Genomic DNA, 16,466 nt, shown 5'->3' with positions numbered 1-16,466 from the left:
TATTATTATTATTAAGGCAGATTAGCTCTGCCTGACGCGGGTCTATCACACGTTTACAATGCTCAGCAGGCGAAAAAAAACAACGATAATCATTAAAGATTACAAGAAGATAAAATAGCACATCAGCAACAATCAACACAGCATGTTTTGTACAATGCTTATACAATCGTCAGTGCACTTAATACTTTGGAAATAAATGAGACAGGTAATTCAACTCATACACAATGAAAATATAACCTAAAAGTATTTACTCAACATGACATGAGACAAGGTCCCGCTGTAGACTAATTTTAAAGCTGCGTTTTGTTCCACAACCTGAGATTGTTTTCCTAACGGCTGAAGTTTTATTTAAGAAATCAGGTATCAAGTATGCTAACTGGTGAATGTCCATAGTTCGTCTTAGACCAAGTTACTTTATAGGAGCCGTGTCGAAGATTGCATTGTGTATTACTAGGAAGATGTGCGTCAAAAAACAGTTGAAGTCTCTTATTATTTTTAGTGGTAAGAAAACTGTGTTTAAAATCCGAAAGCCGCTTCCTCCCTAAGAAACGCCCGTACCTCTACTTTCCCGCACAACACACGAAGAGCCAATCACCGCAACTTGCGGAGGCAGCTCAGCGAATGACGATGCCAAAACATATTTTTAGACCTAAAACGCTGTCCGAGTTGTGACATTAATCAATGCAAAACGTCAGGCTTGCTTTGCTTAATGTCACAACTCGGACTGCCTTTTTTGGTCGAAACATATGCTGCGGTATCATCATTCGCTGAGCTTTCTGCATAAGTAGCGCTGATTGGTTCTCCGAGTGTTGTGCGGGAAAGTTCACTCACGGAATTCTTTTAGAGTGTGCAACTCCCTGTAAAACCGAATTAGAGCGCAGCTCTTGAGGAGAAGGAGGGAAGGGTACTGAGGGGAGCGTATACTCCTCCCTCCTCCTAACCTCCTCATCCTGCCTGCTACTGCTCAGAGTCACGCCAATGGCGACTGCGACGGCAATGCCTTCGGCGTAACCGTGAGGTCACGTGACCCTGGTGACCTCACGGGGTCATGTTACCTCACAAGGGTGACGTGACGTCGTAGGGGCCACGTGAACTTACTGGAGTCACGTGACCTCATGGGGATCACGTGACTTCACCGGGTCACTTCACCTCACGGGGGTTACGTGACATCACGAAGGTCACGTGACGTCACCAGTGTCACGTGACCTCACGGAGGTCAAGTGATGTCACTGGTGTCACGTGACCTCACGGGGGTCACGTCATCTCACGGTTACGCCGACGCTGCTCAAGCCAGAAACGGGCGGCTAAGATCTGCGCTCCAAAAGAATGGTGCTGTGTGGTCAGTATGCTCAAGGTTTTCTGTTCAACGTATAGCTTTTGCTTTTGCAAAAGAAACAACCTATCAATATTTTTGTTGCTGTTGAACAAGAAAACTAATAAATAGTAATGGAGATGAAAGTAACTAAAGCATAGTGCAACTGATGGTTTAACCAGCATGGAACCAGCTATCTAATTTTGTATAAAATACCAATAGATCTCAAGCTGCTTGCATGCATTTTATTTATATGAGGTGTCCAGCTTAAATTTCTCCTAACTACTCATAAACGATTACACGCTCGATCACCGAGTCTTGGAATTTTTAAAAACAATATCACAATCGTCAGGTTTACCTCGTGGCTTAAAACTTGCATATTTTGTTTTCGTAACGTTTAACTGAAGGTGATTGTGGTCAAGCCAGTCCGATAACTCGTTGAGCCATGTGTGAACCGTAACTTCTAGCTGACGTAAAAATGGACGAGAAAAAAAAAGCTCTTATCGTCGGCATACAAAAACTATTTCAGGAGTGTTCAGGATAGGTACAATATCATTAATAGAAATAATAAAAAAACAGAGGACCTAAAATAAACCGCTGTGGAACCCCATGCGAAATGTGTTCTGGCTTGGTACCGGTATCCATTAAAACACGTATATTGTGACCGGCAAGATAAGTAACTACGTACTTACCAACACCTCGAATTCTATAAAACGGTAGTTTCTCAAACAATATATCATGCTTAGTGAAATCAAACGCTTTTCTAGTCTAAAAATATTCCAGTGGTAAATAGTTTATTTTTAAAATGTTGATTAATTTTCTTTGATACTAAGTAACGCCAGTTCTGTTGACTTTTTTTCTTGAAAACCGTATTGCTGCATTACAAAGATATCTCTATCATTCGAAAATTTACATAAGCGTATTTTGATCAGATGTCCTAATACTTTTAAAAATAAAGAAAGTACGGATCTGAGCCTACGGTTTTTAATGTTGTCAACAGAACCAGGGCTTTGTGCAAAACAGCAGCTCTTGGAATTTTCATGCCGTGGGGAAAAGTAGTAGTTACTAATGCAATGTTACATATATGCTGTAGAGGAGAATACAAAAGATGGGCGACAGCTATGATTGGTATGGCCTTGATATCATCTGCTGTGCTGATTAACGTATTTTGTTACTTTTTCTCGGTAATGCCTACAATACTGCTGCCGCGCCCACGATGCAACTCAGAAAACAGAACAACGGAATTCCGAGTCCCGACTTTTGCTTGACCTCTGCTATTTCCCCTCTGAATTTCGCGGGGAAATTACGTTACATTACTTCATGTCACGCGACCTAGAAAAAAATATTGTTTCTCCGCTAAATATGCCGGAAAAAGTGATGTCATCTGACTTGGTCACGTGACCTAAACGAAATTTTAATTTGTCTGCTAGATTTAGCAGTAAAATTGACGCCACGTGACCTCAACACCTATTCAGTTCCTCCGCTAAATTTAGCAGAAGAAATGACGTCCCGTGAATTTTTGACACGTGACACACACATGAATTCAGGAAAAAAAGTCGTCTAAGTGGGAACGGTAAATAATTTGCGGATATTTTTATCTGTTTTACTGCCATGTCCGTTGTCATTTCACACGAATTGCTAAACGTATGGTAGTTTATATAATAACTAATAATATTTTCATCATTTACCTATAATAAAAATCACTAAACTGAATATATTTTTGCATCCGGCACAATTGTGTAAACCTGCTCTGCTGCACTATCATATCGAAAACAAAACTTTGTATCAAGCTGACCAATACAATATTCTTCCAACCCAGAAAACATGAGCGTTAACAGCATGGTGGTGAATAAATTTAGGACGATTTAAATCGTGATTTCTATTATGATTTCTATAGTGCTTTGATTTATACCTGCTTCACTACAATAAATTGAATAAAAGCATTTCAACAAAACTAATCCCAAAATAGTTTCATAATTTACCATTTTTCTATCATGCGATGCATTGTATATTCATTGTTTTCTTTTTAAATCAATTAATCGCTGAAGAAAACAAAAATCTCATAACGCACTGAAATCAAGCATAAAGCAGTCGTCTGAGCATATCGCAGCCACACAATATTAAGCTGTTTTTTTTTTTTTGTTCTACAAAGTCAAAGTTTACTAAACAAAAGTAACTTAAACCCTACTTCTAATTTAGAGTAATTATTTCTTCCTCATTATTTTCAGTGGTAGGATGGATTTATTAGTCAATCTGTGATGTTCAAAAATACATCTAGTGATCAAATGCACTAGTTCATGGCTATACTGATGTTATATAATTTAATATGGTATAACGCAAATAAATCTGACTTAAATCATTGGCATCGAATAATTTATAGTTAAACAAATAGTTATTGTTTTCCTCTCACTCGAGTCCCTTTGGCTAAGCGCAATCTGATCGAAACGGTTCCAACTAAAAAAGTCCACTTTAACTGAGAAAAAACAATTTTCTTCTAAAACGTTTTGAGTTTACAATTGTGTTGCACTCTTGGCGGCCGTAACAAGACTTTCAAACTTAGAGATACCAACCTTTGGGGGTTGGACAATCAATACGCACCTGAAACCCGAGTATTCCAACAAGCTGGAGGTTTATTCGGGGCTTGCCAACCGTCTTGAAGATAGCATTCACCTTCGTGGAAAAAATAAGGCATTCGAACGGGCGTCAGTAATCGGAGCACGAAACCCTCAATAAGCACTTTTTGTTTGGTCAATGAAAACAGATATTACTAAATTATTTCCGAACAAGAACAAATGTAAAGCATACGCACCATGTTCATTAGCCTTATGATGTATCGAGTCTGTAGGTCTTTGTTTCCTTGCAGGTACTTGTGTATTACACTGTCAAACATGACGTACATTTCAGGTCGCCACACGGTGGGTGGCTCTGCAGTGTCACCTAGAAGGTTTCAAATGATGGCATGTCCTCAGTGCTTCTCGAGTTTAGAATTCACCTTGTAATCTTTTTTTTTTTTAAATCACAATGCCAGATAAGTTGATCTTGTTTTTTGTGCAAGATAGTGAAACAGTCTCTCCAATTAAATGCTTTCAAACTCATTATATCATCAAAGTGCGGCCTCGAATTGCAGTTACTCGCGCAGCACGTGCTGACGTCTACCGAATTATTTCAAAGCAAAAACCTCAAGCAGAAAACTTAGGGTTTCTACTGTGTACAGAAAATTGCATCATAGTTATAAAATAGCCAGGATGTATGCCGCGCATGTAACTGGAATTGCAGCCTGCTCCTTGGTGTTTGGATAATTGGTTGAAGGGACTGCTGAGGTATGTTAAATGTTATAAAAACAAAATAAGCTTACTTCTTGGCAGTAGACTTTCATCGGAACGGTCTTCTAAGGGAACTGTAAACATAATAGTGATACTGAATATAAAAAGTAATCGAAGTCAAAGGTTATAACTTTTCAAAGGCATGCTTGTTCATCAAAAGTATAAATGAACAGTTCGTGTTTTGCTGTAAATTAGTTCTTGTTTTTTTTTTCTTTTTTGCTGGCCCGTTTTTGCGGTTTTTAGTCGTTAAGATATCTTCAAGATAATTTTCACAAATAATTACAATATCCGATGTCAGCGCATGTGTTTACCTTAATGCCATCACCTCAAAGCCGAACCATGCCAAAATAGAGTACATCATTCGTTTCGTTTGAAAGAAAAGGCGACGAAGTGATATTTTTGACGTGTTACCTAAACAGTAAGTATAATTAAGTAAAAATATAACGGACGTTATAATTGCCAGTATATTCCGCGTCCTAAAAATTATTTGTAGAAATATATATGCTCGGAACTCTTGAGTGCTACCAATTAAATTATTTAGGAAGAAGTGAACGGCAACTTTGAACGCACTTAAGCTGTGTTAACTTGAATATAAGGATATAATAACTTTTTTCCGGCTGCCAAACCAGTGACCCCTTCCGTTAACTGCGAAAGTGCTAATTATTGGTACGATTTGAGATCATACATAATCTGATACTGAATACTCTTAACATCAGATTACATACTCAGATCACTAATACAGGAGCCGTTGAAATGATGCGAGTAAAAAAAATACTGAAATACTGAGGGGCCGTGGCCTCTGCAAGCACTTCTTTTCATTTCCCAATGACAATTAATTAATGCGATCATTTCGCCACGCTTTAAACGGAATGTTTTGTTAGAGGAAAAACGGGAGGGGAATTAATTCATCGAGATAATAAATGGCAAATAACTGAGAGCGTACCAAAATTGACACCGCAGGCGAAAAAAAACGCTGGAGGAAGGAATTCGGTCGTAAGTTCAGCATTTGTAATCATTTTTGCTTCGTGAAGTCTAGCCTTTAAAGGCAGAATTTTCAACAAATATTTAGTGTAGTGTTTGATTCTGTCACTTACTTTCCAAGTGTATCGGTTCCTCAGGCGTCGGGAGCGGAAATATTCTGTGATGGGTTCGGCCGGATCTGTCATGTAATCGCAGTGGCTCAATTCCGTGTGTAAAGTTTAGGTATCCTTCCTGTTAAAAAAGTGAAAGATTTCTGAATATTGCAAGCATCGCCCGTTGCAGACTGTTTTTGAATCGCTAACCAAACATTTCATCCTTACTAAAAATTCAATTGGTTAGGAAGCAATATATGGAGAAAGTATTCTAAATATTTATTTTAAAATTCTCATAAATAATGTTCTTTAGACGCTCATCCACAGAAATCTGTGCCATCGCATGCTAGCGCCATCTCTTGGCGGATTATGGCAACGCTCCCATAGAAGCAATGTAATAAATATAGAAATACGGCAATATTTGCTCAACATCACATTTTTTCAGATTTGCCATGCTACCAGTCCAATCTCTGACCCGATCCAATCCTTCCGCAAAAAAGTCAAGATTACAGCGCATAAACTGCAGGTTCCTCATTCGAGTAAATTATTTGATGCATAGCCACTATGGGTGGTATCAGGTTTGATCGGTTTTTAAAATATATTATTAGGTCAGTGAAATAAATTTTAATTGTATATTATAAATACAACCCTCCCCCAATCATATGACAAAGTTTCGTGATTTGTATGATATTTTGTAATGCTTAGAAAAAACATCCTTCTGGGGCACCTCTCCCAAACGTGCCACACAAAGTGATTTTCAAACCTCCCTAATTTAAAAATACAGAAAGATACGAGATTTGCCATATAACTGCGACAAGGCAAAAACATCCAGGAAGCGTAGTGTACGCTCTGTCTTCTCTCAAACTTATTTGCTCGGGTTCCTGAGACCAGTTTGTCGAAACAGGCGCATAATCGATCAGCCAGCTGTTCAGAATCGTTTCCTGCATTCTGCTGCTGGGATCACTAAACTACCAAACAAAGAAAGCAATTATTTGTTTTTTTCATTTAGAAATTTTATCATGGCTAAGAAAAGGTATTGAAATATTGTTATTAATCATTAAGAAATTATTGACCTTGGCGAAGCTACATTTAGGGCGAATAAAGTGGGAATATTGAGTGATTATTTGGCAAGGAAGCTGACTGTACTTGATGGTCTCTTCATGACACGTCAAGCACATAAATTCAAAATATCAAGTAAAAAACATGTCGGTCGATCCAGCGAGGAGAACATTGGAAATTGAGAACTACGTAACGTCCTCGCTCGAAAGCCTTTCCCATCGAGGAGGTTTATTTTCAAGGATATGCAGTTGTACCATGATTGATTTGATGGACTTAAATTCTATCATTTTTCCCAGTTAAAGACCCGAATGTTCTAAACAAGTTCCTTGTGGATGAGCGGAGGCCCGAATTTGAAAAGTTGGACGAAGCGTCAAAACGGAGAAACCAGGTCTAGTTTGAAGCGGTTTTTCTCAAGACAGATTTATTTCAGAGTATTTGCCATGGCACCAGCATGTAGTAGAGGGATGAAAATGATATATTTCGTCCAAAATGGGTGCATGAGCCGTGCTCCAAAAGTTCCCTGTGAAGGCGCGGGTGCTCAAACTTTAAAAATGGGACGAAACCGTCGAAACGGAAAAACCAGGTCCACTTCGGAGCGGTTTTTCTCAAGACAGATTTATTTCCAAGTATTTGCCATGGCACTAGCATGTAGTAGAGGGATGAAAATTATAGATTTCGCCCAGAATGAGTGCATGAGCCGTGCTCCAAAAGTTCCCTGTGAAGGCGCGGGTGCTGAAACTTTAAAAATGGGACGAAACCGTCAAAACGGAAAAACCAGGTCCACTTCGGAGCGGTTTTTCTCAAGACATATTTATTTCCAAGTATTTGCCATGGCACTAGCATGTAGTAGAGGGATGAAAGTTATATATTTCGCCCAGAATGGGTGCATGAGCCGTGCTCCAAAAGTTGCCTGTGAAGGCGCGGGTGCTCAAACTTTAAAAATGGGATGAAACCGTAGAAATGGAAAAACCAGGTCCACTTCGGAGCGGTGTTTCTCAAGACAGATTTATTTCCAAGTACTTGCCATGGCACTAGCATGTAGTAGAGGGATGAGAATTATATATTTCGCCCAAAATGGGTGCATGAGCTGTGCTCCAAAAGTTCCCTGTGAAGGCGCGGGTGCTCAAACTTTAAAAATGGGACGAAACCGTCAAAACGGAAAAACCAGGTCCACTTCGGAGCGGTTTTTCTCAGGACAGATTTATTTCCAAGTATTTGCCATGGCACTAGCATGTAGTAGAGGGATGAAAATTATATATTTCGCCCAGAATGGGTGCATGAGCCGTGCTTCAAAAGTTCCCTGTGAAGGCGCGGGTGCTCAAACTTTAAAAATGGGACGAAACCGTCAAAACGGAAAAACCAGGTCCACTTCGGAGCGGTTTTTCTCAAGACAGATTTATTTCCAAGTATTTGCCATGGCACTAGCATGTAGTAGAGGGATGAAAGTTATATATTTCGCCCAGAATGGGTGCATGAGCCGTGCTCCAAAAGTTCCCTGTGAAGGCGCGGGTGCTCAAACTTTAAAAATGGGATGAAACCGTCGAAATGGAAAAACCAGGTCCACTTCGGAGCGGTTTTTCTCAAGACAGATTTATTTCCAAGTATTTGCCATGGCACTAGTATGTAGTAGAGGGATGAAAATTATATATTTCGCCCAGAATGGGTGCATGAGCTGTGCTCCAAAAGTTCCCTGTGAAGGCGCGGGTGCTCAAACTTTAAAAATGGGACGAAACCGTCAAAACGGAAAAACCAGGTCCACTTCGGAGCGGTTTTTCTCAAGACAGATTTATTTCCAAGTATTTGCCATGGCACCAGCATGTAATAGAGGGATGAAAATGATATATTTCGCCCAAAACGGGTGCATGAGCCGTGCTCCAAAAGTTCGCTGTGAAGGCGCGGGTGCTCAAACTTTAAAAATTGGACGAAACCGTCAAAACGGAAAAACCAGGTCCACTTCGGAGCGGTTTTTCTCAAGACAGATTTATTTCCAAGTATTTGCCATGGCACCAGCATGTAATAGAGGGATGAAAATGATATATTTCGCCCAAAATGGGTGCATGAGCCGTGCTCCAAAAGTTCCCTGTGAAGGCGCGGGTGCTCACACTTTAAAATGGGACGAAACCGTCAAAACGGAAAAACCAGGTCCACTTCGGAGCGGTTTTTCTCAAGACAGATTTATTTCCAAGTATTTGCCATGGCACTAGCATGTAGTAGAGGGATGAAAGTTATAGATTTCGCCCAGAATGGGTGCATGAGCCGTGCTCCAAAAGTTCCCTGTGAAGGCGCGGGTGCTCAAACTTTAAAAATGGGATGAAACCGTCGAAATGGAAAAACCAGGTCCACTTCGGAGCGGTTTTTCTCAAGACAGATTTATTTCCAAGTGTTTGCCATGGCACTAGCGTGTAGTAGAGGGATGAAAATTATATATTTCGCCCAGAATGGGTGCATGAGCTGTGCTCCAAAAGTTCCCTGTGAAGGCGCGGGTGCTCAAACTTTAAAAATGGGACGAAACCGTCAAAACGGAAAAACCAGGTCCACTTCGGAGCGGTTTTTCTCAAGACAGATTTATTTCCAAGTATTTGCCATGGCACCAGCATGTAATAGAGGGATGAAAATGATATATTTCGCCCAAAATGGGTGCATGAGCGGTGCTCCAAAAGTTCCCTGTGAAGGCGCGGGTGCTCAAACTTTAAAAATGGGACGAAACCGTCAAAACGGAAAAACCAGGTCCACTTCGGAGCGGTTTTTCTCAAGACAGATTTATTTTCAAGTATTTGCCATGGCACTAGCATGTAGTAGAGGGATGAAAATTATATATTTCGCCCAAAATGGGTGCATGAGCTGTGCTCCAAAAGTTCCCTGTGAAGGCGCGTGTGCTCAAACTTTAAAAATGGGACGAAACCGTCAAAACGGAAAAACCAGGTCCACTTCGGAGCGGTTTTTCTCAAGACAGATTTATTTCCAAGTATTTGCCATGGCACTAGCATGTAGTAGAGGGATGAAAATTATATATTTCGCCCAGAATGGGTGCATGAGCTGTGCTCCAAAAGTTCCCTGTGAAGGCGCGGGTGCTCAAACTTTAAAAATGGGACAAAACCGTCGAAACGGAAAAGCCAGGTCCACTTCGGAGCGGTTTTTCTCAAGACAGATTTATTTCCAAGTATTTGCCATGGCACTAGCATGGAGTAGAGGGATGAAAATTATACATTTCGCCCAGAATGGGTGCATGAGCCGTGCTCCAAAAGTTCCCTGTGAAGGCGCGGGTGCTCAAACTTTAAAAAATGGGACGAAACCGTCAAAACGGGAAAACCAGGTCCACTTCGGAGCGGTTTTTCTCAAGACAGATTTATTTCAAAGTATTTGCCATGGCACTAGCATGTAGTAGAGGGATGAAAGTTATATATTTCGCCCAGAATGGGTGCATGAGCCGTGCTCCAAAAGTTCCCTGTGAAGGCGCGGGTGCTCAAACTTTAAGAATGGGACGAAACCGTCGAAATGGAAAAACCAGGTCCACTTCGGAGCGGTTTTTCTCAAGACAGATTTATTTCCAAGTATTTGCCATGGCACTAGCATGTAGTAGAGGGATGAAAATTATATATTTAGCCCAGAATGGCTGCATGAGCTGTGCTCCAAAAGTTCCTTGTGAAGGCGCGGGTGCTCAAACTTTAAAAATGGGACGAAACCGTCGAAACGGAAAAACCAGGTCCACTTCGGAGCGGTTTTTCTCAAGACAGATTTATTTCCAAGTATTTGCCATGGCACTAGCATGTAGTAGAGGGATGAAAATTATACATTTCGCCCAGAATGGGTGCATGAGCCGTGCTCCAAAAGTTCCCTGTGAAGGCGCGGGTGCTGAAACTTTAAAAATGGGACGAAACCGTCAAAACGGAAAAACCAGGTCCACTTCGGAGCGGTTTTTCTCAAGACAGATTTATTTCCAAGTATTTGCCATGGCACTAGCATGTAGTAGAGGGATGAAAGTTATATATTTCGCCCAGAATGGGTGCATGAGCCGTGCTCCAAAAGTTCCCTGTGAAGGCGCGGGTGCTCAAACTTTAAAAATGGGACGAAACCGTCGAAATGGAAAAACCAGGTCCACTTCGGAGCGATTTTTCTCAAGACAGATTTATTTCCAAGTATTTGCCATGGCACTAGCATGTAGTAGAGGGATGAAAATTATATATTTCGCCCAGAATGGGTGCATGAGCCGTGCTCCAAAAGTTCCCTGTGGAGGCGCGGGTGCTCAAACTTTAAAAATGGGACGAAACCGTCGAAACGGAAAAACCAGGTCCACTTCGGAGCGGTTTTTCTCAAGACAGATTTATTTCCAAGTATTTGCCATGGCACTAGCATGTAGTAGAGGGATGACAATTATACATTTCGCTCAGAATGGGCGCATGAGCCGTGCTCCAAAAGTTCCCTGTGAAGGCGCGGGTGCTGAAACTTTAAAAATGGGACGAAACCGTCAAAACGGAAAAACCAGGTCCACTTCGGAGCGGTTTTTCTCAAGACAGATTTATTTCCAAGTATTTGCCATGGCACTAGCATGTAGTAGAGGGATGAAAGTTATATATTTCGCCCAGAATGGGTGCATGAGCCGTGCTCCAAAAGTTCCCTGTGAAGGCGCGGGTGCTCAAACTTTAAAAATGGGACGAAACCGTCGAAATGGAAAAACCAGGTCCACTTCGGAGCGGTTTTTCTCAAGACAGATTTATTTCCAAGTATTTGCCATGGCACTAGCATGTAGTAGAGGGATGAAAATTATATATTTCGCCCAGAATGGGAGCATGAGCCGTGCTCCAAGAGTTCCCTGTGAAGGCGCGGGTGCTCAAACTTTAAAAATGGGACGAAACCGTCAAAACGGAAAAAACCAGGTCCACTTCGGAACGGTTTTTCTCAAGACAGATTTATTTCCAAGTATTTGCCATGGCACTAGCATGTAGTAGAGGGATGAAAATTATACATTTCGCCCAGAATGGGTGCATGAGCCGTGCTCCAAAAGTTCCCTGTGAAGGCGCGGGTGCTCAAACTTTAAAAAATGGGACGAAACCGTCAAAACGGAAACCACCAGGTCCACTTCGGAGCGGTTTTTCTCAAGACAGATTTATTTCCAAGTATTTGCCATGGCACCAGCATGTAATAGAGGGATGAAAATGATATATTTCGCCCAAAATGGGTGCATGAGCCGTGCTCCAAAAGTTCCCTGTGAAGGCGCGGATGCTCAAACTTTAAAAATGGGACGAAACCGTCGAAACGGAAAAACCAGGTCCACTTCGGAGCGGTTTCTCTCAAGACAGATTTGTTTCCAAGTATTTGCCATGGCACTAGCATGTAGTAGAGGGATGAAAATTATACATTTCGCCCAGAATGAGTGCATGAGCCGTGCTCCAAAAGTTCCCTGTGAAGGCGCGGGTGCTCAAAGTTTAAAAATGGGACGAAACCGTCGAAATGGAAAAACCAGGTCCACTTCGGAGCGGTTTTTCTCAAGACAGATTTATTTCCAAGTATTTGCCATGGCACTAGCATGTAGTAGAGGGATGAAAATTATATATTTCGCCCAGAATGGGTGCATGAGCCGTGCTCCAAAAGTTCCCTGTGAAGGCGCGGGTGCTCAAACTTTAAAAATGGCACGAAACCGTCGAAATGGAAAAACCAGGTCCACTTCGGAGCGGTTTTTCTCAAGACAGATTTATTTCCAAGTATTTGCCATGGCACTAGCATGTAGTAGAGGGATGAGAATTATATATTTCGCCCAGAATGGGTGCATGAGCTGTGCTCCAAAAGTTCCCTGTGAAGGCGCGGGTGCTCAAACTTTAAAAATGGGACGAAACCGTCGAAATGGAAAAACCAGGTCCACTTCGGAGCGGTTTTTCTCAAGACAGATTTATTTCCAAGTATTTGCCATGGCACTAGCATGTAGTAGAGGGATGAGAATTATATATTTCGCCCAGAATGGGTGCATGAGCTGTGCTCCAAAAGTTCCCTGTGAAGGCGCGGGTGCTCAAACTTTAAAAATGGGACGAAACCGTCAAAACGGAAAAACCAGGTCCACTTCGGAGCGGTTTTTCTCAAGACAGATTTATTTCCAAGTATTTGCCATGGCACTAGCATGTAGTAGAGGGATGAAAATTATATATTTCGCCCAGAATGGGTGCATGAGCCGTGCTCCAAAAGTTCCCTGTGAAGGCGCGGGTGCTCAAACTTTAAAAATGGGACGAAACCGTCAAAACGGAAAAACCAGGTCCACTTCGGAGCGGTTTTTCTCAAGACAGATTTATTTCCAAGTATTTGCCATGGCACCAGCATGTAATAGAGGGATGAAAATGATATATTTCGCCCAAAATGGGTGCATGAGCCGTGCTCCAAAAGTTCCCTGTGAAGGCGCGGGTGCTCAAACTTTAAAAATGGGACGAAACCGTCAAAACGGAAAAAACCAGGTCCACTTCGGAACGGTTTTTCTCAAGACAGATTTATTTCCAAGTATTTGCCATGGCACTAGCATGTAGTAGAGGGATGAAAATTATACATTTCGCCCAGAATGGGTGCATGAGCCGTGCTCCAAAAGTTCCCTGTGAAGGCGCGGGTGCTCAAACTTTAAAAAATGGGACGAAACCGTCAAAACGGAAACCACCAGGTCCACTTCGGTGCGGTTTTTCTCAAGACAGATTTATTTCCAAGTATTTGCCATGGCACCAGCATGTAATAGAGGGATGAAAATGATATATTTCGCCCAAAATGGGTGCATGAGCCGTGCTCCAAAAGTTCCCTGTGAAGGCGCGGGTGCTCAAACTTTAAAAATGGGACGAAACCGTCAAAACGGAAAAACCAGGTCCACTTCGGAGCGGTTTTTCTCAAGACAGATTTATTTCCAAGTATTTGCCATGGCACTAGCATGTAGTAGAGGGATGAAAATTATATATTTCGCCCAAAATGGGTGCATGAGCTGTGCTCCAAAAGTTCCCTGTGAAGGCGCGTGTGCTCAAACTTTAAAAATGGGACGAAACCGTCAAAACGGAAAAACCAGGTCCACTTCGGAGCGGTTTTTCTCAAGACAGATTTATTTCCAAGTATTTGCCATGGCACTAGCATGTAGTAGAGGGATGAAAATTATATATTTCGCCCAGAATGGGTGCATGAGCTGTGCTCCAAAAGTTCCCTGTGAAGGCGCGGGTGCTCAAACTTTAAAAATGGGACAAAACCGTCGAAACGGAAAAACCAGGTCCACTTCGGAGCGGTTTTTCTCAAGACAGATTTATTTCCAAGTATTTCCCATGGCACTAGCATGTAGTAGAGGGATGAAAATTATACATTTCGCCCAGAATGGGTGCATGAGCCGTGCTCCAAAAGTTCCCTGTGAAGGCGCGGATGCTCAAACTTTAAAAATGGGACGAAACTGTCAAAACGGAAAAACCAGGTCCACTTCGGAGCGGTTTTTCTCAAGACAGATTTATTTCCAAGTATTTGCCATGGCACTAGCATGTAGTAGAGGGATGAAAGTTATATATTTCGCCCAGAATGGGTGCATGAGCCGTGCTCCAAAAGTTCCCTGTGAAGGCGCGGGTGCTCAAACTTTAAAAATGGGACGAAACCGTCGAAATGGAAAAACCAGGTCCACTTCGGAGGGGTTTTTCTCAAGACAGATTTATTTCCAAGTATTTGCCATGGCACTAGCATGTAGTAGAGGGATGAAAATTATATATTTCGCCCAGAATGGGTGCATGAGCCGTGCTCCAAAAGTTCCCTGTGAAGGCGCGGATGCTCAAACTTTAAAAATGGGACGAAACTGTCAAAACGGAAAAACCAGGTCCACTTCGGAGCGGTTTTTCTCAAGACAGATTTATTTCCAAGTATTTGCCATGGCACTAGCATGTAGTAGAGGGATGAAAGTTATATATTTCGCCCAGAATGGGTGCATGAGCCGTGCTCCCAAAATTCCCTGTGAAGGCGCGGGTGCTCAAAATTTAAAAATGGGACGAAACCGTCGAAACGGAAAAACCAGGTCCACTTCGGAGCGGTTTTTCTCAAGACAGATTTATTTCCAAGTATTTGCCATGGCACTAGCATGTAGTAGAGGGATGACAATTATACATTTCGCTCAGAATGGGCGCATGAGCCGTGCTCCAAAAGTTCCCTGTGAAGGCGCGGGTGCTGAAACTTTAAAAATGGGACGAAACCGTCAAAACGGAAAAACCAGGTCCACTTCGGAGCGGTTTTTCTCAAGACAGATTTATTTCCAAGTATTTGCCATGGCACTAGCATGTAGTAGAGGGATGAAAGTTATATATTTCGCCCAGAATGGGTGCATGAGCCGTGCTCCAAAAGTTCCCTGTGAAGGCGCGGGTGCTCAAACTTTAAAAATGGGACGAAACCGTCGAAATGGAAAAACCAGGTCCACTTCGGAGCGGTTTTTCTCAAGACAGATTTATTTCCAAGTATTTGCCATGGCACTAGCATGTAGTAGAGGGATGAAAATTATATATTTCGCCCAGAATGGGTGCATGAGCCGTGCTCCAAAAGTTCCCTGTGAAGGCGCGGGTGCTCAAACTTTAAAAATGGGACGAAACCGTCAAAACGGAAAAACCAGGTCCACTTCGGAGCGGTTTTTCTCAAGACAGATTTATTTCCAAGTATTTGCCATGGCACTAGCATGTAGTAGAGGGATGAAAGTTATATATTGCGCCCAGAATGGGTGCATGAGCCGTGCTCCAAAAGTTCCCTGTCAAGGCGCGGGTGCTCAAACTTTAAAAATGGGACGAAACCGTCGAAATGGAAAAACCAGGTCCACTTCGGAGCGGTTTTTCTCAAGACAGATTTATTTCCAAGTATTTGCCATGGCACTAGCATGTAGTAGAGGGATGAGAATTATATATTTCGCCCAGAATGGGTGCATGAGCTGTGCTCCAAAAGTTCCCTGTGAAGGCGCGGGTGCTCAAACTTTAAAAATGGGACGAAACCGTCAAAACGGAAAAACCAGGTCCACTTCGGAGCGGTTTTTCTCAAGACAGATTTACTTCCAAGTATTTGCCATGGCACCAGCATGTAATAGAGGGATGAAAATGATATATTTCGCCCAAAATGGGTGCATGAGCCGTGCTCCAAAAGTTCCCTGTGAAGGCGCGTGTGCTCAAACTTTAAAAATGGGACGAAACCGTCAATACGGAAAAACCAGGTCCACTTCGGAGCGGTTTTTCTCAAGACAGATTTATTTCCAAGTATTTGCCATGGCACTAGCTTGTAGTAGAGGGATGAAAATTATATATTTCGCCCAGAATGGGTGCATGAGCCGTGCTCCAAAAGTTCCCTGTGAAGGCGCGGGTGCTCAAACTTTAAAAATGGGACGAAACCGTCAAAACGGAAAAACCAGGTCCACTTCGGAGCGGTTTTTCTCAAGACAGATTTATTTCCAAGTATTTGCCATGGCACCAGCATGTAATAGAGGGATGAAAATAATATATTTCGCCCAAAATGGGTGCATGAGCCGTGCTCCAAAAGTTCCCTGTGAAGGCGCGGTTGCTCAAACTTTAAAAATTGGACGAAACCGTCAAAACGGAAAAACCAGGTCCACTTCGGAACGGTTTTTCTCAAGACAGATTTATTTCCAAGTATTTGCCATGGCACTAGCATGTAGTAGAGGGATGAAAATTATACATTTCGCCCAGAATGGGTGCATGAGCCGTGCTCCAAAAGTTCCCTGTGAAG

General features: G+C 42.2%; 1 protein-coding gene across 1 annotated transcript in view; it reads right to left on the bottom strand.

Annotated features, from left to right (window-relative positions):
- The window catches only part of LOC120836201, a 59,639-nt gene that overhangs the window by 16,514 nt on the left and 26,659 nt on the right, over nt 1–16,466 (bottom strand). Inside the window, exons 4-7 of the mRNA XM_040220658.2 lie at nt 5,730–5,847; nt 4,668–4,709; nt 4,122–4,249; nt 3,911–3,982 (exon numbers count right to left, since the gene is read on the bottom strand). Of these exons, the coding sequence (XP_040076592.2) occupies nt 3,911–3,982; nt 4,122–4,249; nt 4,668–4,709; nt 5,730–5,847 (360 nt within the window). The remainder of the gene's footprint in view (nt 1–3,910; nt 3,983–4,121; nt 4,250–4,667; nt 4,710–5,729; nt 5,848–16,466) is intronic.

The sequence above is a fragment of the Ixodes scapularis genome, unplaced genomic scaffold (genome assembly GCF_016920785.2).
Source record: "Ixodes scapularis isolate PalLabHiFi unplaced genomic scaffold, ASM1692078v2 PGA_scaffold6__148_contigs__length_123643588, whole genome shotgun sequence".
Taxonomy (NCBI): Eukaryota; Metazoa; Arthropoda; class Arachnida; order Ixodida; family Ixodidae; genus Ixodes; species Ixodes scapularis.
This window is presented reverse-complemented; position numbering and strand designations above follow the sequence as displayed.